The following is a 25,708-nucleotide window of genomic DNA, read 5'->3' on the forward strand; positions in this document are numbered from 1 at the left end:
TTTCTAAAAAAAAATAGGAAAAAAAGTTGAAACATTGAAAGTTTAATTTTTCACAGAAATAATCAAATAATCTATTCAATCTTAAAAGGTAAAAAGAGAAAAACATTTTATTCTATCATGAACAACATCAGCCAACAAAGCTTCACATTTTGGGCAGGTTTTTTTTTTTTTAAGTGAGAAATTTTTCAAAATCTGTTTTATTAAAAATGGGAGGAAGAACAGGTGTATTTTGGTGCAAAGAAATAAAATATAAAATATTCAAAATTTCCTTTTAAAATTGGCATACAAAATTTTAAAACACAGTACATTTATATAAAAATACAGCACAGCCAATGGCCTTTAAAATTTCCTTTGGCATTTTATTTGGTGGAGTTAAACAGAATTCTAAAGAAAAAAAATAAGACTATTAAAACAGTCCATAAGTTGGGTTGTATCTGTTGAAAGATCTTTTCCTTGAGTTTGAAAAATCATTTTCTTCCATGGTTACCCACATAAAGCATGGCTAGTGAGGTATATAGGGAAAAACACTGTTAGGCAGATGTACAGTAAGGAAAAAAAGTGCATAAACAAAGAATTCGTCCTATTTTCATAGAAATAACAAATTAAAAGTTTCTTCTTGTTGGTGGATTGTTTTACTTTGGCGGAATCAACATAATCCCTAGAAATGTCTTTGTTTAAGTCCCAGCAGCAGTGATATGTCTCCTTTGTTGGCATTATCCTATGCCACAATATTGTACAGTTCCTTGAGGAACTAAGGTTTGTATGTGTCTGCATGTGTGTCTGCAAACATCAAGCAATATAAGATCATACATCAAGCACCATGTCATACTGTTGCCCCTTCTTCCGCCTGCCACATTTATTGATAAGAACCATATATAGAGTCAAAAGCATGACCCAATAGCATGCATAGAGCAACGTTCCAACAATTAGAACAGTCTGTTTGGATTCTGAGAATGGCTTTTTAGATTCCTTGTAAATGGTGAAAATCACACCACCCAAGAGGATTGTAAACCAAACTGATACTGGAATGAGTCCTATGAAATTGACAACAATGGTTTTCCTTCCAGATGTGCCCCACCCAGCTTTGTTTATCGTTGCAATCGCAAACATCTTGGCAGGAAGCAAACTTGACATATATAACACGGAGTAGAGAGACATGAAGACCATGACGATGTTTCCTCTAAGGCAGCTGGCAAAGGACGATTTAATGAGACCCACTAACTGGACAGTTAACAAAAAAAGAAGGATATTCCAAATTTTACCCCTGTAGAAAAGCTGGATGACTGTGGCAATGAGAAAGAATGGGAAGAATCCAGTGATAACCGCTTCATAGGTCATCCACAAGTGATGTTTATGAAACCACATGGCATTGTACAGCCACTCCCGGAAGTAGGATTTGCTCCAACGAGTCTGCTGGTTTAACCATCTGAGATATTCTATAGGTGTTTCAGTAAGGCACTTCGATCGAGCTGTGTATTTTGTTGCATAGCCCAAACTCAGCACCCGGTTCGTTAGATGCCGGTCATCACCAAAACTGCATTGACTGCCCATAAATTCTTGATTGTACCAGTCTTCCACAAATTCATGTAGCAGGGAGTTTCTGTACATTCCCAGGGGTCCACTAATGCACTGGACACACCCGAAATAAGACTGGCAGGCCCTTTCTATGTTAAATGCCATCCAATATCTAACACTGCTGAGGAAGGAGATCCACGAATCATATTTGTTTAAAATCTGCAAGAAAATAAAAAAGAGCAAATAAAACCTAAAGGCTACATTAAAAATTACCAATAAAATCTGCACCAACTGAGTTATCATCTATAGTGAAATTTGTTACATGATCTCTTTTGTGAAATGATTAAACTATACTTTTATCTGATTCTGTATTAGATCACTTTTATAAGTTGTGTACATGTACTGGAATATATGATGATATTTTTCTATTCATTCTTTATTCTACTTTGCTATATTCTCTTTCTTATTTTTATAATGAGATTAAAGGCAGGAAGGAGATAGAGTTTACTACAATGAAATGGCAAAAAGTCAAAGTCAGATTTTTATGTGGTTCTCACTTTTACTAAAATCTAATTGCACATTTACAAAGCATTTCTTTGAATCTGCACACAGGTTCACCCATAAACTTTGAATTGTCTTCACTGTTGTTTGCTTCAAGGTCAAAGAAAGTACAACAAATAGGCCTGTTGCCTTATAAGCAGTCTACCTTGGTTCTCAGCACCATATATGGTTTCCCTGAGTCCCTCCAGGAATAATTCTTGAGTACAAAGTCAGGGATAAACCCTGATCCAGTTGTCACTCCAAAATCAAGAATATACCTGGGAACAGAATAATAGCACAGCAGTAGGGCGTTGCATACAGCCAACCTGGGAAAGACTGAGATTTGATTCCAGGCATCCTATATGGTCCCCTGAGTCTGTCAGGATAGATTTTTGAGCACAAAGCCAGAATTTACCTGAGGGGCTCACCAGGTATGGCACAAAAACAAACAAAACAAAACAAAACCAAAAAATAAATACTCTCTCGGGGCCAGAACAATAGCATAGTCATAGTGAGTAGGGCATTTTCCTTGCACACGTCTGTCCCAGGTTCAATCCTTGGCATTCCATTTAGTCCTCTCAGCCTGCCTGGAGTCATTTTTAAGCTTAAAGCCAGAAGTAATCTATGAGTGCCACAGGATGTTACCCCAAAATCAATATATTTCATTTAGACAGAATAGGCAGTGAGATGAGCCTAAAGCACTTTTTATGTGTAAAATAATACACGGCATATAGTTAGGCACAAAGTAACTATATACTTAATACTTAATGAATTATTTAGTAAAAGTATTCAAAGAATAGTAAAAGAAATTTATGAAAAAATAGGATAACCGAATCAAATGCACCTGAACATCTCCCCCAACACCTCCAACCATGGGATCTTCTTCTAAAACTTTAACCATTTCCACAGATGAAGCAGGGTCAAGCATGGTGTCTGAATCACAAACCTACAAACAAGAAAATAGAAATTAAATTTAAGAAAGGCAAAAACTAGGAGCATACTTCATGAATCAAAATTGAATATGGGGCTGGAGAGGTGGCGCTAGAGGTAAGGTGTCTGCCTTGCAAGCGCTAGTCAAAGAAGGACCTCGGTTCCATCCTCTGGCCTCCCATATGGTCCCCCCAAGCCAGGGGCAATTTCTGAGCCAGGAGTAACCCCTGGGCATCATCAAGCGAGTATGGCCCAAAAAACCAAAAGAAAGAAAAATGAATATATATGTTGTACATTCAATCTTTTCATCACAGGAACAGTGAGCAAGTAGTACAAGTAGATCTGCGAGTTTGTCAAATTATGGTCAATACTTGTGTAATTGTTTTTTAGTAGACTTGAGATTTAAATTAATGGCAGGCAGAAGATAATAGCAGAAGTGGTGTGCTAGGTATATTTTATCAGGTCTTCTGTGTGTCCCTGTCTACTATAGATGTTCCTATGTCGGCACTGAAAGCTCATGTCCCTGGTACATCCCAGTTTTTCAGACTTTCTATCGAACACTGATCACTTTCACCTTTAAGTTACCCACCCTCACCTCATTCAGATGTCTTAAAAAAGGCTTTTAAACAAATGTTCCCTTCCCTTCCAATGATGATAGGCAACTCCAGTGACAGTACTGAAAAGGAGGCATAGCAAAATGAAAATTACAAAGATTTTCATATAACAGTTATGAATGGAATAGAATGGCAAAAGCAAAGGACAAAAGCAAAAGGATAATTTTTAGAATCATAAATTTTTACAGTATTAAGAGGATTAGTGTAAATGCACAAAATATAAACCTTTCATATGATTAACTAAGAAATCTCAACTTTTAAAAGAATATAGTTATAGGGGCCAGCGAGGTGGCGCTAGAGGTAAGGTGTCTGCCTTGCAAGTGCTAGTCAAGGAAGGTCCGCGGTTTGATCCCCTCACATCCCATAGGGTCCCCCCAAGCCAGGGGCAATTTCTGAATGCTTAGTAAGGAGTAACCCCTGAGCATCAAATGGGTGTTGCCTGAAACACCAAAAAAAAAAAAAGAATATAGTTATAATTTTATTTAATAGATTTTTTTTCTAAAATAGCTATTTTAAACACATTATTTCCTAAAATTGTTATTTTGGTACAAGCAGCAACTTAAATGCATTATTAGAATTTATGACTTAAGGAGAATGTGGAAATGCAGTTATAAAAGTGTAGTTAATCACTGTTCTAGATTGAGCTAATTATAGGATTTGCTTTGGGTTTTAAAGTTTTTATTTTGCTAATTTAAAAGTATTCATTTTCAAAATAAAATTCTACTTATTGTTATCTTAGCATTCCATTCTGGTCATTAGAATCTCATAAATGTATTTTATTAAATTGTTGTTTTGAAGCCATAATTGTAAGTGTTCAAAGGCCAACCTTAGCTCTTTAGCTCTGTGCACAGAGGTCACTCCTATCATTGTGGGCTAACTTGTGGTAGCAGGGAAGTCAAGCTTTTCGCTCCGTCAAGTTTTTGCTCAGCTCTTTGAACTATCTCTACTCTTTAGAGAAGACATTTTGATATAAACTGGGCAATCATTTTTCTTATTACATAAAATAATTTTGGATTTGTACTTAATTATTTATTTTTTCTTATAGAAAATAAATGTTTAGTAATATTTGGATCGGTATACAAGTACCTCAAGCCTCAGAGCTTTAAAATATTTTTTCTAAAGACCAAGTTTTAATTCACTCATGCCTTGTTTATTGCAGGTTTACATATGATGAAAAACTTAGCTGGAGGCTGGTGAAGGCAAAGAAAGGTGAAGGCTCAAGTTCAACCCTTCTTTAGAATCTAGTCTCTGAGTTTTATGGCCACACCCACCCTTATTTACTTAAAGTGGGAAAGGTAAAACCATAAAGCTAAAATAAGCCTAAAAACAACAGGAAGGGGGCAATCCAGAATTCATGTTCAAATAACTCTGCTTGCTTGTGAGTAGAAACAAGCCAAGGGAACTGCTTCTTTGAAATGACTAAACTGGAACCAAACTTCTGAGGTCGTGCATATTTAATTTGGTCACTGGCCCTCCCAGTTTCCAACAGCAAAGTGCCAGAAGTTAGTTCTCTGAGCAAGATTGTTCACATGCTGAATAGAACTGTGTCAAAAGGGAAAGCTCTCTTAGGAAGGGGTTTGTCACAACAGGATAAAAGAGTTTTAAAGGCCTTTGACTTCTGGATATGGCCTGGTGACTGCATGCCAACTAGAAAGCTGAGTGTTAGCAGGCTGAAAGCATGTGTGTCCTTGAGCATCATCAAATTTATCTGCAAGAGTGTCAAAAGGGTAATTTAAGCCCTACTCCAAATCAGGATACTTGGAACTGATTTCTACAGTCTCGTCACCAACTAATAGCAAGTATGTGGTTTCACAAATGCTGTTAATTTAGCTCTGGGCTTGAAGGTCTGGGGGCACAGGCATCAGCTAATAGGAAAACCTACAAGGCCTGCTCTGCACACAGGAAACAATTAAAAATAATCAGAATGTCTTTCTGGCCACAGTGAATGAATGAGTGCAATTGGCTCAGACCACATGAATACTAGTTGTCAGAGTTGTCTCTAGGTGATAGAGAAATGAAGGAAGTCACCATCTTTTAATTAAATGAGTGGGGGCATGTCCAGAGAAAAACAGTACTAGGAAGATACAGCATCTCAGTCTTAACCTCAGTCATTCACTAAAGCTCTTAGGACCACTCCCCCTTCCTCCTCCTCTCTTTTAGCCAAGAAATAGGTTTTGACTAGAATCTCACCAACCCCTCCTCCTATCAAAACAGAAGTAAAAACAAAGTTTACAGGGGCTGGAAGGATAGCACAGCAGGTAGAGGCTCTGCCTTGCTCATGGTAGACCCAATTCAATCCTTGACATCATATGGTCCTCAAGTCTGCCAGGAGTGATCCCTGAGTGGTGAGCCAGAAGTAAGCCCTGAGCACAGCCAGGTGTGTTCCCCAAAATGAAACAACAAAACAAACAAAAAACATTTACAGCACAAGTCTATGCTGCCATTTATTCTGAACTGTGACAAAAATGTATTTATATTTTAAAGTAATTGAAGAAAATAAAAATAAATTATTTGTAACATATGAATATTACATAAAGTTCAAATTTTAGTGCCCATAAATTAAGTTTTGGCTTTTTGTTTGTTTGCTGTTAATATGGGTCCATACCCACCAATGCCCAGGACTTTTTCCAGTTTGGTACCTAGTCTTATTGTAGTGATATTCAGAGGACCATATGGTACCAGAGATTGAACCTGGGCCTCCAACCCTTTAATATATCTTCTCAGTTGCCCTAAGTAGTGTTATTGGAACCCAATAGTTACATTAACATTCTTACTCTATGTGACTATTTTCACATTTATGCAGCAAAATTGGAGTTGGAAAAGAGATAAAACAGTTCGCCGAGGTTACTAGTTTCTATAAGGCCTTTTCCTAGCAAGATTTGTCCGTTCTGGGGCTAAATTAATTAGTTGTAAAGGAGAAAGCTCACTTTAAAAACATTGTTTTAAATTGTGATTAAATATTTTAAGCTCCAGCTTTAATCTTTGTAGGCTTTTACGTGTACCTCTGACTTACGCATTTAAAATAGCAGTACTGCCTAAAAGTATAGCATATTTTTTTATATTTTATATTGGTGCTTAGACAATATTTGGTGGTTATATAAAGCACCCTTAGAATCAAGAAGCCTCAAATAAATGTTGAGCCATTAATTTCTATTTTCATAACACTGAAAAATACATTGACCATAATCCTGGTGAGTAAATGAATTATGCCCATAGAAGTACTTTATGAACTCAAAAGTACCATGCAGAAGTTTTACATTCATGTAAGTTTCACATTCATCTTTACATTTGTACTTTTCAAAAGTCAATTCATACTAAATAATCATAAATATCTCAATGGGATGGCTCAGTCAAGAGGCTAACAAAAGAAACAGGAGATTAATTACATAGCAAGATCCTCTTATCACACTGAACAAATTCAAATGTGTCTAGTCGAGTGTCTAGATAGCTACTACTTCCGTGGTGACTGTTACAGATGATTAACATCTACCATCTTTATCAGTTACTAGCTAAAAGTTCATTTCTACTTCCTTTATTGATCTTAATCTTTACAGCAATTTAAGTAAAAATTATTCCAAGCATTCTGTTTTTATTGGGGGGAAGGGCCACATCCGGTGATGCACAGGGGTTACTCCTCCCTATGCACTCAGAAATCGTTCCTGGCTTGGGGGACCATATGAGACACCAAGGGATCAGACCGAGGTCCATCCTAGGTTAGAGTGTGCAGGGCAAATGCACTACCGCTCAGGCCTCCTAGCATGTTGTTATTTGTCTATCAAATGCCTTTCAAATTCCAAGTTCTGAGTCTAAAATGCCAATATTTGTCTCTCAATGTCTGAGAGACTTTTTAACATGTTTCTGTTCAGACACACAGATGGAACCCCCCCTCCATCCTTTCAGCCAGCACCATACCACTTCAAAGGACAGAGAGCTACACAGCAAGAGGAAATCTTAATTACTTTTTACTGCCTCTGAAGAGGAAACAGGTTGAAAATCAATCAAGACTCTTTCTATTGCTACTGCCTTCACCCTTTTCCTGCATGTAAGGCTCAATTCATTCCTAACCTTGACCTTTCATCTTAAACTTGACTTAAGTAAAACTATTTCTTTCAACAGTGTTTAGAATTTACCCTGGGTCATGCATGGCCTTGCTAACCCAAGATAGCAAATGATGGGAAAGGCAAAAGGCATATACTAAATTAAAACAACAACAACAACAACAACAACAACAGCAACAACCTATTTTAAAACTAAAAATGCCCTTGAAATTAAATCAGCATCAATGACCCCCCACCATCAAATACACACACACATACACATAAACACACACACACACACACAGCCCTCAAAAATGTTTTTTAAGGATTGTAATGTTATATCTTTTGGAATATTGTGGAGCAGTGGTCCTCAAACTATGGCCTGCGGGCCACATATTGTATTTGTATCTGTTTTGTTTCTTCATTGCAAAATAAGATATATGCAGTGAGCATAAGAATTCGTTCATAAGTTTTGTTTTTACTATAGTCAGACCCTCCAGTGGTCTGAGGGATAGTGAACTGGCCCCCTGTTTAAAAAGTTTGAGGACCCCTGGAAAAGTAAATCAGAAAAGAAGTTCTTTAATTTGCTTTATGGTTTTAATTAGAATCAAGTGTAACCCAGAGAAAAGCCTCTACATAATTAGGATTTTTTTTTTTGCTCCTCTTACAAGGGATAAGGAGGATGTATGTTTTTCATGGTAGAACAAATTATTTAAATTACTAGAAAATAATTCTTGACATTGGTCAATCTAGAATGATTTAAAAGCATTTTAAAAGGAGTCATTTGTTTATTCTTAGGAATGTTTGAAAATGAATTATGTTAAAGAAGGTATATAAAGCAGGTAATAGGCCACTTGGAAAAGTAGAGGGAAAAAGTCAGTTTTAAGGCTTAGGTCAGCAAACAATCTTATTTCAAATAGTGCATACTAAAATGAAATGGAGTTTCCTGTAATAATCATTCTTAAATCAAAGTTTACAAAGACTCCAACTTTGGATAAAGGAGCAAATAGAAAATGAAAGTGAGAAATAGAAACATGAAACTCTTTGTTTTTACTCTTGACATCAGACTTTCAACATCAAGATATGTTACTGCAAAGAAATTTAAATGTCAGATGTTAAACAATACTGAATCAGAGTCTTAAACTTGGCTGGCATTATCTCAGAGAGATTTGTTCACTGATGACTCAAATGAGGCCCATACTGTGTAAAGCTGAATCTAAAATCTAGGTTTTCTCACTGATAATATGAATGTATATCAATTTGATCCTTTTAAATAAACAAAGAAACAAAAACATCTTTTTATCACTGTTCTTCAAAATATTTTAGTTACTTAGACTTCCCACAAGGACAGAATTCTATTTCATGTTATATGGTGATGTCTCAGTAGTTAAGGCAGTTATGGTTTACAAAGTTTAAATAAATATTAAATTAGCAGGTAACATAAATATTTCTAGCAGAAATAGTTTTAAGTTCCTTCATACCTCTGGTTACAACATTATTTTCTTTTTATTGCTATTTAAATATACTTTTACTTAATATATGCTTTTTATTTTATTAACATCAGATCCAATAGTTCTATAACTGGCATCTGAATATAGATCATTGAATAAATCTATTTTCTGCAGAGGGCAACAGAGCCTTTTTATGTTAATCCTAGACAGAAATGCAAACTTTACTTGTGGTGCTCAAGCAATCAATATGTAGTGCTAGGGACTAAACCTGAGTCAGCTAGCTACATACAAAGTAAGCACATAATCTGCTATATTATCTCTCTATCCCAAAAGGTATTTTTATATTTTTGAAATACATAAAAAATAAGATACAGAAGGTAAATATACTATCTAGTTTTTAAAACTAGAGAAAGGCCAGAAAGTTAATTTGAGAAACTGACTGCTGCTTTGCATGCAGGAGGCCTGGGTTCAATCCATTACCATATGGTTTTCTAAGCACCACGGAGAGCTCATAGCCAGAAGTAACCCTGGCACCACTGAGTATGGACTCTAGGCCCCGAAAATAAAGCTAAGAAAAAATAGACAAACATTGGTTTGAGAGTATGCAGCTTGCCTTGCATACACTCAACCTCGGTGTAATCATTGATCCCTGGTATTATATATGGTCCCTCAGATACCCACCAGGAATGCCAGGAGTAAGTTCTGGCACAGATGAATGTGGACCCAAGTTCCAATAAAAAGAAAAATATGGATGCAGGCAGATACTAAATTTGATTCTTTATAGCTCACTCTTTTGCTGAGGATAATTTTAAATTTTTCTCATTGTACTTTTCTATGTTTTTAACAATGAAATATATTAATATAGTAAAATAAAAAGGTGAATATACCTAGCATTTTGGAAAGGTAAGAAGAAAATTTTTCCTCCCTTTTTGCAGCAGTTTTATATATCTGCCTCCCTTTCCTGTCCTTCTTACCCATACTATTGATATTGTGTTGTCCAGAAGCCACAAAAATGCCTGGCTATAGTGAAAGCACATGTTTACCCTACTTTAAGCCATATCCAGACAATCAAACACTTTTTAATGCTCTTCTAGAACATACTTTGAATCAAAGTTAGGAAAATGTCCTTCATTTTCTCATTTCCATCATCTTCATTTTCACTTTTTCTTCTTCTTTTTCCTATCACTTCTCACTTTGAAAATGTCCACGACCATCATCAATGAACTTGTAATTCTACTGGTTTTGCTCTAGACTAAAACTTTCATTCATATTCTATGTCAGCATTCTTGCAATAAAATACTAGATGGTGGAGAAGACTAAAGATGAACACTGAGAAATAGAGGTAGAAAGCCTTGTTCAAGCTTTTGTTTTGTTTGTTTTGTTTTGTAGTCCAGTAGCACCTGGGTGCTAAACCTGACTCTGTACATGGAGGCTTTTCTGTTTAGTAAATTATGCAGTGCCCGGATGGAAAGCAGGGCTCCCAAATGTAGTAAGTGTGCTCTTTCCCTTTGGACTATCTCTCCTCTCTTGAAAGTCTTGAAAGATCAAAGTAAGGCCAGAGTAAAGGTAGAAGTTAAATATTTAAGACAGGAAGAAAGGTTTGTTGCACACTCTTAAAACTAAAAATATGAAGGAGTAGAGAACTTAATTGTATTAAGAATCAGTATTTAGCCTTTCATAGGAAAGAAGTTATCTGTTAGTTAAAAGAGGAGTTTGACTATGCTACTGGGATATTGGTGAAAATACAAAATAACAAAAGGTAAAAGAATACTGAACAAGATAGATATGACCAGTTTGCAAACTGGTTATCATGGCCATATCTACAGTTAAGTGGTGTTCTTCAGCTAGGTTCGTGTGTGAACTGACTATTGGCATCTTTGTTTTCTCCTCAAACACCTTTACCTCCTATTTGTATCCAAATTTTGCTTCCTTTCTTTCCTACCAATCTGCATTCCTTGTTCAATTACATGCTGAGTAGCACATGACTTTTTTGTAAATTCTGCTATGCAACTTCCTAATTGGCCCTGGACCAATTAATCCAAATGAAAATGAGAACTTATTATTTTTAATCTTAGTAGAATTTCCAATTTTACAAAGCATGTATGGTTAAATACGAGGGGGAGAATAGAACAAACTATTTTATAAAAAATAAATAAAAGGCACTTTTTATATTTTCCCTTTCTTTGAGAGTCTAGAAGAAAGTAGAATTCCCAAGAAGACTCAGGACTCAATTGCTGCTCAACTCAGCCTCTCTAAAGCTTTCAACTTTAAAGAAGAAAGGTTCCCAAGTTTAATTAGGACTCTAGCAGTAGAACTGCTTTAACATTTCATATTTTGCATTAATTTTTTCCTAGACAGGCACAGTATCAAGTTGTCAAGGCTACAAGCAAATTCAAAACAAGAATGATGGGAGAAGGAAGTTTGGGAGGAGCAGGTTAAAAAAATTAGGAAAGAAAACCCACACAATAAATCCTTGATTAGAAATGACAAACATAGCCATTGTTTTCACAATTAAAAGCAAAACAAGAAAACAGATGTTCTCTCATCTTAGGCTTACAACTATTTGGCCAGTCCTATTAAGTTCCCTAGGTGTTTCTTATTTTGAAATGATTATTTCATTCTCCCATCTGGACCTGCAGTTGACTACATAAACATATTTTTAAAAAAATAAAAACAAAAAACTTAAGGTCATAAAGCTACCTTAATTAAGAAAGCTCTAGAAACTAAAGAAAATTGGAGATGAAACTGGCAGCTACCCAGAAAAGAGATTACAGATTTATATCAACTGGACAAATGCCTCAAAATCCTTAATGTGTTATCATTTTTTATTTGTTTGGCAGCCACACCTAGTGGTGTTCAGAGTTCACTACAGGCTCTGCTCTCAGGGGTCACTCCTAGCATGCTCGAGGACCATATGAAATGCTGGGAATAGAACCAAACTCTGCCATGTATAAGGCAAAAACCCTACCTGCTGTACTGTACCTACTTGTTCTATCCCCCTGTCAAGTATTGTTAACGAAACTTAATACTGCATATGGTGGCATATGACATATATGATCATATAAAAATAACAATACTAATACCATTAATGTCTCCTGAGCCACACTCAGAAATATCTTAAATGTCTATATCAAACCTCTTGTGATATTTTATTTATAGAACTGGGGTTCAAGACATTACTGTAATAATTCCAGAGACAATAAAGGGAAGGGTTAGAAGGACTGGCACCCACAATATGAGGCTCACCCCAAAGAGTGCTGAATGCTGTTAGGGAAATAACTACACTAACAACTAGCATGAGAAAGTTAATGAATGAGAGAAGTAGAAACACTGTCTCAGATACAGGCAGGGGTGGGGGAAGAAGGAGATTGGGTGCATCAGTGGTGGGAATGTTGCACAGATGAAGGGGGATATTCTGTTTATGACTGAAACCCAACTACAATCATGCTTGTAATTATGGTGCCTAAATAAAGATTTTATAATAATAATAAAAAAAGAAAGTGTTAAATCACAAATTCTTCACAAAATTTTTCTGAACTTGAGTCTTCAGAGGTCAATCTTAGAATTAAAAGAAGGTGGTCTCCCATTCAACATATAGTATTACCCGCATCTAATGTCTCCATCACTTGGAGTTAGTCTGTGCCTATTCTTATCCCACTACATTGTCATATTCCGAAAACAATGACTCCATGGCATATATCCTAGTCAAAAGGGAATTAAATAATAGAATGAATTTTCTAAAAACTGAAGTTCTGCTCTTAAAAGAGAAAAGGCATGGATGTGATTTTTCAAACTGGAGGTATTTCCCCATCTTGATACCATCACGATCCAAATAGAACCAAAACCTCAGCTGAAAATTACAGCTCCAAAACTCCTAGGGAGTTTCCTAATGTTTTAAAAGAAGGACATTTTAATGAGAACTCTACGGAGAGAACCCCTAGGGTGACCAGTCAGAAAATTAATGAGAGACACAGCCTCATTTTCAGACAAACACCATCACAAACGCTTTAAAAGGTCAAGTTGCAAAGAGTGAGGTAATGCTATTTGGGGAGTGAAATAAACGTTACTTTGATTTAGCTCTGGGAAGCTTTTTTCCCCTCCCCCTTTTCATTTTTCTTTACTTTCCATGTCTCATGGTGGCAATTCATATCCTATTCAACTGAAATTATTCTCACACCCCTATTTTGCCCATACTACAAAATGCAATTATAGCTTTCACTTGGGTTTGCAGATTTTCTCAAGACCTTTTGCTTAGGCTCTCTATTTTCTTACAAACTTAGAGTTTTGAAGAGCATGGAAAATGACGTTGGATTTTACTTGGCAGAACTAAGAAGGCAGAGAAAGCAAGGGGGCTGGGAGTAGGAAGAAGGAAGGGTCTCCCGTTGAAAATGATCTTGATTTTCAACCAATTAAACTGCACAAGTTAAACATTTTCATAGATAGTCTGAACCGTTTCTCAAATCTCACCCCCCCTTTCAAAATATGCTCCCAATAGCCATGCTGTTTTCAAATGAACTGAAAGGAGTACTGTATTCTGAAGGGACTAGGATGGGTTATAGCATATTACTGGAGAGATACAAAAGGGGCTTTATTTAAAACGTATGTTTGCCCTGGCAGGAATTTGGAAACCTACCTGTACATAATCCACACTTCGTCCCAGTGCTCTGAAGGCTGTGTACATGACTTCTCTTTTTCCACCCCATTTTTGCATGATGCAAATACTTTTGTTGGACAAGACCAACTGTGTGACGTGTTGCGAGCTTTCTTTATGTGACTCATCAGTCTCACCAGGACCCTTTTCATGGAAGTTGTTGTTCCAGATATAAGTGGCTGACTTGTCTCTGCCCATGACTTCACTGAAGATGTCCATCATGTAAAGATCATCTTCTGAGTTCCCATCGATGACCATAACAACTTTAATCCCAGGGTAGGTTAGCCTTTTCACAGACTGCAAACATTTCCTTAAGTAATCGGGATCTTCTTGATATGCAGCAATACAAAGAGCAACGGTTTTGTTCAATTTAATGGGTGTTTCTAAAGATTTTTTCATTTTTCGGTGCTCCAAAAAGGCAAACAGGCTTTGGATGATGAGGTGTGATGCTAAAAAGGCACCATAGAGTCCAAAAGAGAAATAGTAATTATCTGTTTGAATAAACTGGTAGCCAACAATGTAAGCAGCTGTGATTCCAAGGAGGAGAGAGACTCCAAAAAGTGTGGTTCCAATTATTCTCAGGATACATAGGAACCTTTCACAATGCATCTGTAATATAATCAAAAGATATTTTTGGTTAACATAATGTCCCACACTAGTCACACACAGGGTATTGGGCAGGGGTTGAACAACTAAAAGCATCCAATCTTCTGATTCTAAGTTTCTCAAGTCACTAGCTTTTTGATTTTCTATAATTTAGACCACAGATGTGCAAAATTGGGAGGAGTGCCCCTCAGGCATACCTTATAGAACAATTTTAAAAATCAAATCAGATGAATAATGTATAAGTGCTATTGTAAACTATATTATACTACAGATTTACAGAAGCAGTATTTTAAGTGTGTTAGATCATTTGTTTAATGATGCATTCTTAAGTGGTTATAGCCAGGCAGGAAACCTCAATTTTCTGGAGAGCTAACCAATCTTCCTACATCATGTAGCCCCTCACCCAAAATATTACCCAGGACTATATCAGCAGGAGATTTTGCTAAGCTCCTCAAGTGTAATTTCATTGCATGTCCAGTTCAAATCTCAGTTTCCCCCTTTAATGTGGAGGACTTCTTGAAACCAGAAGTAGCTCCTGCTTCAACTATCTATATATGAGTCACCTTATCTCTCTGGACATAGGGTTTTTAATCTGCTAATAAAAGAGTTTATACACAATTGTTTCCAAAATCTGTGATGACATATTTTATGCCTAGGAGTTCTGTATAGAAGATTATAACAATAGTCACAACAATAACACTGTAATTCTGATATGCATTGCTATGATCTATTAGTCACTTTATTCCATCTCTTATCACTAATACCACATGATCACCTCCTGCAGATCAGAAAACTTAAACATAGGCATACAGCAAATGTTAATGAATGAATAAAATTAAAGAAGGCATTGAATTTTCTTTACACAACCATTTCCCAGATGAAAAGCTATTAACACAGTAGACCTCAAAAATATTTAGTGCTTAATTGCAGGCTTTCCATTCCTCCCTAAAGTCAGTGTACCTTCAGGCTGAGGCCTTGAACAACTAGGTAAGAGGGTCTTTTGTCTTATTTTTGTTTTGTTTTGTTTTGTTTGGGATGCACACTTGATGTGCACAGGTCTTAGTCTGGCTTTGTGCTCAGGGAACACTCCTCAGGGAGACTTGGTGAAACATATGTAGATTGGAGGATTAACCCGGGTGACTGCATGCAAGGCAAATGACTTCTAGACTGCAAAATCTCTGGCCTTGACAATCCTCTGTCTTATTTCCCAAAGTATCTTCAATTCTAAGTAGAAAGAGACTTTAACAAAGATGCATCTTTCCATGACATATTTTATTCCTTTTTTAAGAATAAACTATGAAAAGCAACCAAACTGGTACCATTACAGGCTCTCCATTTTTAATCATACACACTAAGTTCAGAGCTTGGAAGTACATTTATATTTTTGTGTACATATATATTACATAAATGTAATCTTTTCCTTTAATTAAATTAATTGAGGAGAGCTATTTGTTTTGGTGTTGTAACCATCAGCAGCAATGCTGAGGTACCAGAGACCAAACTCAGGACTCATAGATGCAAACCATGTGCTCTAATGCTTTGAGCAGTCTCCTTGACCCTAACCAATTTTTGCAAGTTAAGTAGATTTGTTTTAAGTGGAAACTTAGACTAAGCAGTTATCTCTCTAAAATCTTCTGTTGGATATATTCTCTATAAAACATTTATTCTTGATGTAATGAAAAATGGTCATAAAATGAGTAGCAGCTACGTAATGCCAAATATAATCTTAGTTGCTACTGGTTTCATGGCCATTTTTCATTACATCAAGAGAGACCATTTGTAGCCTAGTCTTTGTTGTCACTCATTGATGTGATATTGAGAGGACATACTTTATAATTTGGGAAAACTCTGGTGAGGCTGTTAACCAATTGTTTCTCTTCTCCTTCTGAACACACAATGTATGAGATGCTTGTGGCAGTTCAGCCAATAGATATTAAAAACAGTGCTCTTCCATAGGCACTTTTAAAGGAGAAGATGGGGAGCTGGAGAGATATACATTTTTTTCAGGAGGCCCAGGTTCAATACCTGGCATTATATAATCCCGGACCATTTTTCTCAAGCATTATGCTGAGCCAAATATGGTTCACAAATTCAATAAATAAAAGTGAGCATGGAACTCCTCCTACTTTTATTCCTTTTACAAGCTTGATATAGATGTTCATGAAAACCTAGGGCACTGCAGAGCCCAAAGATAATGAGAGTGTAATCCTTAAATTGATAAATAGTCAGGAAGGCCTGCTGATTAGTATTACCTCAGTTGCAAATAATCCTCATTTGCTGATTTTTAAAAATAATTTGTTTGCCTTTTGTTTTTTTTATGTACATCATGCATTTGGGGTTTAGTTCATTCTCACCTAACTAGTAATTGGCTGCTCTGAAGATTAGGTTCCTAGTTTACTTTTCTTGGTACAATAAGTTAATAGGAGAACCCGTGGTGATTGGTCAAATAGATAAGTTCAGTGGCCAGAGTAATAAGGAGGTAAGGCACCTGAGATGCATACAGTCGCTTCACCCAGCTGACTGCAGTTGGATCCCTGGCACCATATATAGTCCCCTGAGTACTTTCTGGGGTCATTCCTGAGCACAGAACCAGGAATAACTCCTGAGTACTACTAGATTTGCCCCACACCCCTCCACCCCAGCAAAAAAGAACTGGAATTCATCCTCCAGCATGCCACTGGCATGCCACAATCAGCACTACCAGAAGTGGCCTTAATATACAACACAGATTTGTAGGTCTGAAATATTGAACCCTTGTTTCATAAGCACAGTCAGATCAAGTACTTTCAAAAGTGTCTCCCAGCCTCCCTGAGCACTGCTTTGGAATTCTTTCCCAAGGGTCAAAAAAAGAAAATAAAAAAAGATAGGAATATGTGTCAATGACACTAGAAAAATATCTTAAAGAGAAACATAATTAAAGGTTATTATGAAATTATAAAAAAAAATATACAATTCCAAGTGTCAAATAATCAGGAAGCTAAAACAACAAGCAGCAAATATGCTTCTTGCATTTTTGATATGTTTCTTGACTTAAAAACGGTGGCCAACATGCAAACTAGAAAGCTGGGCTGCTGGGGAAGGAGAGAAGCTGACATTGCTCATGGGTACTGCAGAGGAAGGCAAGAAAGAACACCCTTGTTAAGCAGAACCACAGAGGGGATGCTGGAACTCTGCAAGGGGACACTGACTGACCAATGATTGCCAGAACTAGAAGCACCAGTCTCAGACCTTGTCATTTTCAAGACATGAGTCATTCTCACAAGTGTGAGAAAGCTCAAGGAGACTTAAATATTGCCAAGAAGAAGTTTAAGTGTGTTTCGCTTATGTTTAAAATCACCATCTCCAGCAAAACTCCTCCCTGCCATTCTTTTCCATTATTCACATTTTCCTAGCTTTTATCAGCACACGTGGACATAGAACAGCCAAGAGCATCTGCTGGCCGCAACTGAAGTGGGAACACCCTCTGACATCATAGGGTCTACAGAATGTCCTTTGGAAGCCTGGGAAAAATCTGTTAGCGAACAGCAGTAAAATGCAGCCTTTAGGGGAAAAAATGAACTAAATCCCCCAGAGCCCCCCCACCAAAAAAAAAAAAAAACCCTGAACCTTTATTCAGGAGGTCTTGCATTATTGCCCAGTATGACAAACTTGGCATTTCAGTGCAAGCTGAAGGACAATAAAAGTAAGCTGGGGTGTTGCTGATGGGAAAAATGGATCTCAAGAGTGACACAGGATGTGTTTCCTCATAAATTCCCTTGAGAAAATTCACAGATATGGACACCATATGTGCAAGACTTTCTAAGAGAATCCCCAAATTCCTTGTTTCATAAGTAAACACTCCTAGTCAGGCATATGGCAATATGGCTAAGCTGGAAACAATGTTTAGTTCAATGTTAAGTCCCCCAAATTATTTTTATATAAAAAGATGACTCAGGGGCAGGAGATATAGTACAGTGGGTAGGACATTTGTCTTGTATCCTTAAATGTGGTAAACTCTGGAACCACAAATGGAGTGATCCACAAAAAATGAGATAAGAGAAAGCCCTGAACACCACTGGTGTGAGCCAATGGGAAAACATTTCAGAAAAATGTATTTCTATAAGATTTATCATGAAAAAATTTGGAAAATTTAAATCAATGGATGTTATCATCCAATTAGTTTATTTTTAAATTGCAATAGGATCTGATACCAGTTATTTGCCAAGTACTAGTCTTCAGAAAATTCTGAACAAAACTAACCATTAAGTACTGACTTCAGCACTTGATAATGGTAAGCACTATAAAGTCAACAGATTAATTTTCTTAAATTTATTTTCACTATTGTGTCAAGGAATCTAACATTGCCTTAGATCAGGGATCTCAAACTCGCGGCCTGTGGGTCGTTTGCGGCCCTCGGTACAACATTTTGTGGCCCGCGGCCAGCCTTCAAATATCGCAGTATTCGCAATTATTCGCTTACCGAATAATCGCAATAAAAATCGCATTAGTAAGAAAAAAATCGCATTAAACATTTGCATACCCCGAGCAGTTCCGTTCGGGGTATGCAAATGTTTAATGCAATTTTTTGCGATTTTTTTTCTTACTAATGCGATTTTTTATTGCGAATATTAGGTAAGCGAAATCCCTTATGCGGCCCAGCCTCATCCCCACTTTGCCTTCTGCGGCCCTAGGTAAATTGAGTTTGAGACCCCTGCCTTAGATAATAATTGGCATTCAGTAAATATTGCTGAGATGAATGAATTTAGCTTTACTCATCAACATTATCTTTGGAATCATTGTTATATGCCAGCTAACATTTATTCAGTGTCTTGGGTCCTAGGCAGTGAAGCAAGATTCATTTGTGCATGACATGGTCTTATATTAAATTGATAACTATAGACACATTATTAATCTCTGGTTACATAATATATATTACATATACCAGGAAACATTGACTCTTAGTTACTGAAGTGCCTTGCCCAAAGTCACAAAACCAGGAGTTGGGATCCACTTCACTTGCATAATAATAGCAGTTATCAATATTCTCATCAAATTTCTGAATATAATTGGACAAATTTGTATTCTAACAAAATGTGTGCTGTAAGTAAAGATTAGAAAAGACCTTTAAAACCATTTTCATGCTATTATGGAAAATTGATACTTGCTCAGGTACCTATGAAGAACAAACAGTACCAAGAGAAGATAATTGGGCTCATAAACTTAATTGTATAACTACAGTCTAAAAAAATGTGGAATGAAGTCCTAACCAGTGAATCTATTGGACAATGGGCATGCACTGTCACAGAACAGCAGTTATAGCTGAGTGTCCAGAACTTTCTTAACATGATCTTTCTGTTTCAAATGTGGGAGAAGCTGAGATTGAATTTAAATGAGTCAGCATCTGGGAAAGGCTGCAGGAATGAGGTCAAAAGATGCCTCCTATGACAGGCCAGAGCTTTCCAGTCAATTATTCCATCCTGCTTTCTCCTAATTTCCTGTCACTCTCTCCCCTAAGCCTGCAGGATTCTAAGTAGCTCTACTTATACTCTGAGGTCACAGGGACTCGTGTGTCTCAGTCAACTGGTGCATTCCTTTCCCCCAATGCAGGGTTTGGTACATTTTGAATGAATTAATAAGTACACTGGGACACAGGCAATCAATGCAGACTGACAGCACTGCTGCTATGCTATCTTTGCTGAAAGGACTGAGCCCATATTCTGCATCCTTAATGGTACTCTTCATCCAGAAGCTTTTTCTTTCCTTTCATTATAAACAATTCCCATAATTTATTGTTCAGTTACCTAAACCTAAATATGGGTGGTGGAAAGGGAGTAACAGACAAACTCTCTAAGACAGTAAAGCTCTAGGCTAACCACACTAGAAAAGGCAACTTATCATTGAAAGCATTTTTAGAAATAATAAACTGCAATCTGAGCAACTTTATAAATTCTGAGGTCAAGTGTGGGAAAGAAGAACAATGAGATCATCTTTAATCATTTGGAATGCTGCAGTTCTCATAAGATGAGATTAATGTATTAATTTATATACTGCTCTTTATTTTAGATCTAGAGACTTTTGAGAGTATTTCCTTACTATATATTGGTCTGCGGATTCAGATTTAATTTAAATCCTTCTTTTTCCTCTCCTCTCCTCTCCTCTCCTCTCCTCTCCTCTCCTCTCCTCTCCTCTCCTCTCCTCTCCTCTCCTCTCCCCTCCCCTCCCCTCCTCTGCTCTCCTCTCCTTTCCCCTCCCCTCCCCTCCTCTCCTCTCCTCTCCCTCTCCCTGTCCTCTCCTCTCCTCTCCCCTCCCCTCCTCTCCTGTCCCTCTCCTCTCCCTCTCCCTCTCCCTCCCCTCCCCTCTCTTTTCCTCTGCTCTCCTCTCCCCTCTCCTCCCCTCCCCTCCCTCTCTTCTCCTCTCCTTTCCTCTCCTCTCCTTTCCCCTTTCCATTCCTCTCCTCTCCTTTCCTCTTTCCTTTCCTTTCCAAGGATCAAACGCAGTCTTTTTATTTAATGTTTTTTTAATTTTTTTATTTAAACAACTTTATTACATACATGACTGTGTTTGGGTTTCAGTCATGTAAAGAACACCACCCATCACCAGTGCAACATTCCCATCAAATGTCCCAAATCTCCCTCCTCCCCACCCAACCGCCAACTGTACTCTAGACAGGCTTTCCATTTCCCTCGTACATTCTCATTATTAGGATAGTTCAAAACGTAGTTATTTCTCTAACTAAACTCATCCCTGTTTGTGGTGAGCTTCATGAGGTGAGCTGTAACTTCCAGCTCTTTTCTCTTTTGTGTCTGAAAGTTGTTATTACAAGAATGTCTTTCATTTTTCTTAAAACCCATAGATGAGTAAGACCATTCTGAAACACAGAGTCTTATACATATGATTGTAAGTGCTCTACTGCTGAACTATACTCCTGGCATCCTAGATCTCCCTTCTTTAATGGCTGGGTAACAAAGAAATTACATAATACTTATCTTTTTCAGTTTCCTAATGTATAGGTTGCTAACCATATTGATTTCACAGATTATAAAATGAAAGAGGGAACTCATTTAAATATCCAAAAGGAATTCTCTTTTGGGGGGGTTTGGGTCACACCCGGAAGCTTTCAGGGATTACTTTTGATTCTACACTCAGAAATCGCTCCTGGCAGGCTTGAGAGACCATATGGGATGCCGGGATTCGAACCACCATCCTGCAAGCAAGGCAAATTCCCTACCTCCATGCTTTCTCTCCGGCCCACCAAATGGAATTCTTAACAGAGCTCTGTAATATTATTTCACAGCTAGTTACTATCCTACCAGAAAATATCTAAACTACCTAAATCAATCTGATTCTCTTGATTATTACACTGTTGATTACCTGGAAATAAGGAGTAACTGGCCCAGCAGAAAAATATAGTCTATGAGGAAGTCTATATCAGTTAGATTTCTGACTTTAGACAAACCAACGGAGGGTCCTGTGAATGTCTATTTGTTCTTGGACAATTAATACTTCTCAACCTCAAAAGCTGAGTGCTAGGATTGAGACTTTATTAAAGTTCACACTGCTGCCACTGAAAGCTGTATAGAAATATGAATATAGGTTGCAATATGAGGAAACTCTTCATTATGTTAACCTGCAGAGGGTGAGTGCTGAGAGGAATTTTATTTTGTTGTCCACTCTCTGAGTCTTATTTCCTAAAATGCAAAATGTAGACAATATTATTTTACAGGGATACTGAAGTTAGGTAAGTACACTGTATCCATTTTCCTTTCTCTCTCAATCTATCTCTCTAGCCCAGTAATTGAATAATATCTTGTCATTGTTGTTAATAGCTTCTATCCTTTAGTATAAAAGAAGAGTAACCTAAGTTTAAAAATAAAGAGACTGAGAGTGAGAGAGCTAGAGTGAACATACATTTTGCATACAAGAACCTGGGTTCAATCACCATTGGTGAATATGCAATGTCAAGTAAAGTTGGGAGTAGCTCCTGTCCACCACTAGGCTTGGCCCTAAACTCAAAATATATTAAAAATAATTTAATTGTATTTTTCTTCATAATTAGATTTTAAAATTGGTGTTTAGAGAGATTATACAGTAGCTCTAGTAGATCACTTGAGCTTGGTCAACAACTTGTTGTTTGGTCAATAAGCGGTTGACCAAAATTTGATTATTATTACTGAATAATATATGAGTCCCACCTAAATGGTCCCTAAGCACAGAGACAGGTATAAGACTTGAATACTGCCTGAAAGTAATCCAAACAAATCTACCCAAAACTAATCTAAGTTATTTCTTGGGCAATACTTATAAAGGCAAAAGGAGAATAGGAAATATTTAAAGAATATTTGTTGAGGCAATGCATTGCTCAAGATAATATCTAATTGATAGCAGAACTGATCCTTGATTACAGAATTCCCTTACCTATAAAACTCATGTTGCATGGGAGGATACAGCCTCCAGTTGTATGGAGAAGACCATAGCAAAGTAGACAAAACTATTTTTTGATAATAATAACAAATATTCTGGTCACTTGTCCGTTAATAGTGAATTAAGAAATTGCTTGATTCTTTAGTACATGCAACTCACCTAGAGACCAATAAAATTCAGTTTGACTCCCATGGCTTTAATGTTAATCAAAATAGGATGCAATCCACTCAATAGAATTTTTTACTTCTAATTAATTCTAACTTCAACTAAGTTTGGCATTTATTGGGTTAAAAATGTAAAAATAGTTGATGGTGGATATGCACTGATTGCTATAGATCCTTCAAGCATAATGCCTCAGCTTTGGGAAGGGGTAATCCTTCAAAGTCTTTAAATGAAGGCTCACACCTTCTGAGGCATATTGTAGCATATGATCCTCACATTCTCCTTCTAACCTTTCCTGTGCTGGCTTTGAAGCTGAAACTTTTGTTTGTTTGTTTGTTTGTTTGTTTGTTTTTCCTATCCCATCTAATTGTTGCAATCCTTGAAAATTTGAAAGGCCTTTCAAGAGCTAGTCACCTTAACTGTGCCAGGATGCAGAACTTCTAGATTTCCAAGTTTTCTTCATTTGCACCATCAGAAATGGTCAATTACTCCTCTGATAACAATTCTCCCAGTACACCTCTTGAATCCTGAACTTCAATGTCCTAAACTTCAGTAAGGTGTGGCAAATAGGGAAGCTTAGTAAAAAAACACAAAGTCTTGGTGTGAAACTTTAGGGCTGCATGTTTTCTTTTCGACTCGGGCAAAATTTGCATAGTTGGAAGTCATATGTAATCACATTTATTGATAATTCCAAATCTCTTTATGATCTTCCTCCATCACTTGTGATTTCTCTTTAATTTCAGCTCATGCAAAATGTGAAGACATTGATCAACAGAACTGGGAACAAAGGGGTTGAGAGGGAGACCATAAGACAATGGTGTAGATATGTAAACACTGGTAGAGGGAATGGCACAGTGCTCTGCAACTATAATATAAAAACTTTAATACTGTACTTCTGTTAGCTAGGATACCTCAATTAAAATTAAGAGATCCCAGAGCCAGTAGTCAGCCTTAAGCACTGAGTGTGGCCCATTTCCATCCTCTCCAAAATAAAAATAAAGTTATTATACATTTTCAAATTGTGTTTTATTCCACTGCAGCACAGTCTATGTCAAGGGGACAATGCTCACTAGTTCAATTTACAACCCTTCCTAAAACTAATGTTTTGAATTGCTAAATCTTCCCAAAGCAAGACTGATCTATAAAGCATTAGACTAGAGGAACAGAGAAAAGAATGTTAGAAGTAATATACAGAAAATTTATTTGTTAGTAGCTGAGACAGCTCAGGCATATCACAAAAAACAGCATCAATGTGATTTTCATTTTTTGTTTTTTTTTTTTGGGGGGGGTTATGGGCGGCACACTTAGTGATACTCAGGGGTTACTCCTGGCTATATGCTAAGAAATCACTTCTGGCTTGGGGGACCATATGGGATGCCATCCTGGGTCAGCCGCGTGCAAGGCAAATGCCCTACCACTGCACTATCACACCAGCCCTCAATGTGATTTTCTTAAGACATTATTTTCTGCCTTAAACTCAACTCAAAAAGACATTTTAATTTTCAGTAAGATTAATCTACTTAAAAAGAGTAATGCATCTTAGTCATTTTGATATTATATAATGCAAATGTGCACATGCAAAAGACATTCATAAGAGTTTTAGTAAACTAACAATGTAAAACTTGGTCAATTTATTTGAACTCAGATGGCAGTAACCTCTTCTATATTATGGAAGAAGCAGTATAAGGAACTCTACATGAATAACATTCAAGATATAAATGATTAACTCAAGGTATAGGCAGTGGGACACTATAACCCCTTCCAGGCCAAAATGCTAAAATCACCTGAGAGGCTGACCAGCCCTCTTCTGGGAAGGGTCTACAGAAGGTAACTAAAGGGTTGCCTGAGGGGTGGAGGAAAGAGACAAATGCAGCAGAAAGCTGCTGGAGGAAGAGGCAGCTTGAAGGGGTGAGAGCAACAGGTTTAAATTCAGGGTGGCTTATGGAGTCAGCTTAAAAGGTTAGAATAGAAGCCATACGTGTGGCCTATTATTAATAAAACTTTGTGTCTCCTGAATGAAGTCTGACTGTTGTGGATCATTTCCTCACCTCTACCTTGAACCCTGAGACCCGCTGGCTGGAAGAGGATGCAGGTGTGTGGGCTGGAGAAGAAAGGCCTCAACCCTCCATCCACCTTCATCCAACACCATTCAGGACTCTATAATTCATATGTATTTCTGTTTGTTTTTGTTTTTTGTTTGTTTGTTTGTTTTTGGGCCACACCCGGCGGCGCTCAGGGGTTACTCCTGGCTATCTGCTTAGAAATAGCTCCTGGCTGGCATGGGGGACCATATGGGATGCCGGGATTCGAACCAACCACCTTAGGTCCTGGGCTGGCTGCTTGCAAGGCAATGTATTTCTATAGGACACTATATAGATTGTTGTTAGAAAGGAAAGGATTTAGGACCAGTTAATATGATGAAAAAGATTCTTCTACAGGGAGCTGTCCCTCCAGTCAGTGGTCAGATCGTTTGCTCTGAATGTCTTTGTCTTACTGCAGACTTTTAGTAAAACACAGTCTAGATAAGCAGCAGTACAATAAGAGCAGGGGCCGAGTGGTGGCGCATATAGTAAGGTGTCTGCCTTGTGCATGCTAGCCTAAGACACCCACCCCCGGCGTCCCATATGGTCCCCCCAAACCAGGAGGGATTTCTGAGCACATAGTCAGGAGTAACCCATGAGCGTCACTGGGTGTGGCCAAAAATCATCATCATCATCATCATCATCATCATCATCATCATCATCATCATCATAGCAACCAGAAAGGGATAATGGGGCTTAGATCCTATTTTCTAATTATAAT

At 37.3% G+C, this 25,708-nt stretch overlaps 1 protein-coding gene across 1 annotated transcript in view; it reads right to left on the reverse strand.

Moving 5' to 3' along the window:
- Positions 1–804: 804 nt before the first annotated feature.
- HAS2 (hyaluronan synthase 2) overlaps positions 805–25,708 on the reverse strand; it is a 28,467-nt gene continuing 3,563 nt past the window's right edge. Inside the window, exons 2-4 of the mRNA XM_049773429.1 lie at positions 13,721–14,347; positions 2,900–3,001; positions 805–1,734 (exon numbers count right to left, since the gene is read on the reverse strand). Coding sequence (XP_049629386.1) covers positions 805–1,734; positions 2,900–3,001; positions 13,721–14,347 — 1,659 coding nt within the window. The remainder of the gene's footprint in view (positions 1,735–2,899; positions 3,002–13,720; positions 14,348–25,708) is intronic.

Source organism: Suncus etruscus, chromosome 5 (assembly GCF_024139225.1).
Source record: "Suncus etruscus isolate mSunEtr1 chromosome 5, mSunEtr1.pri.cur, whole genome shotgun sequence".
NCBI classification, from domain to species: domain Eukaryota; kingdom Metazoa; phylum Chordata; class Mammalia; order Eulipotyphla; family Soricidae; genus Suncus; species Suncus etruscus.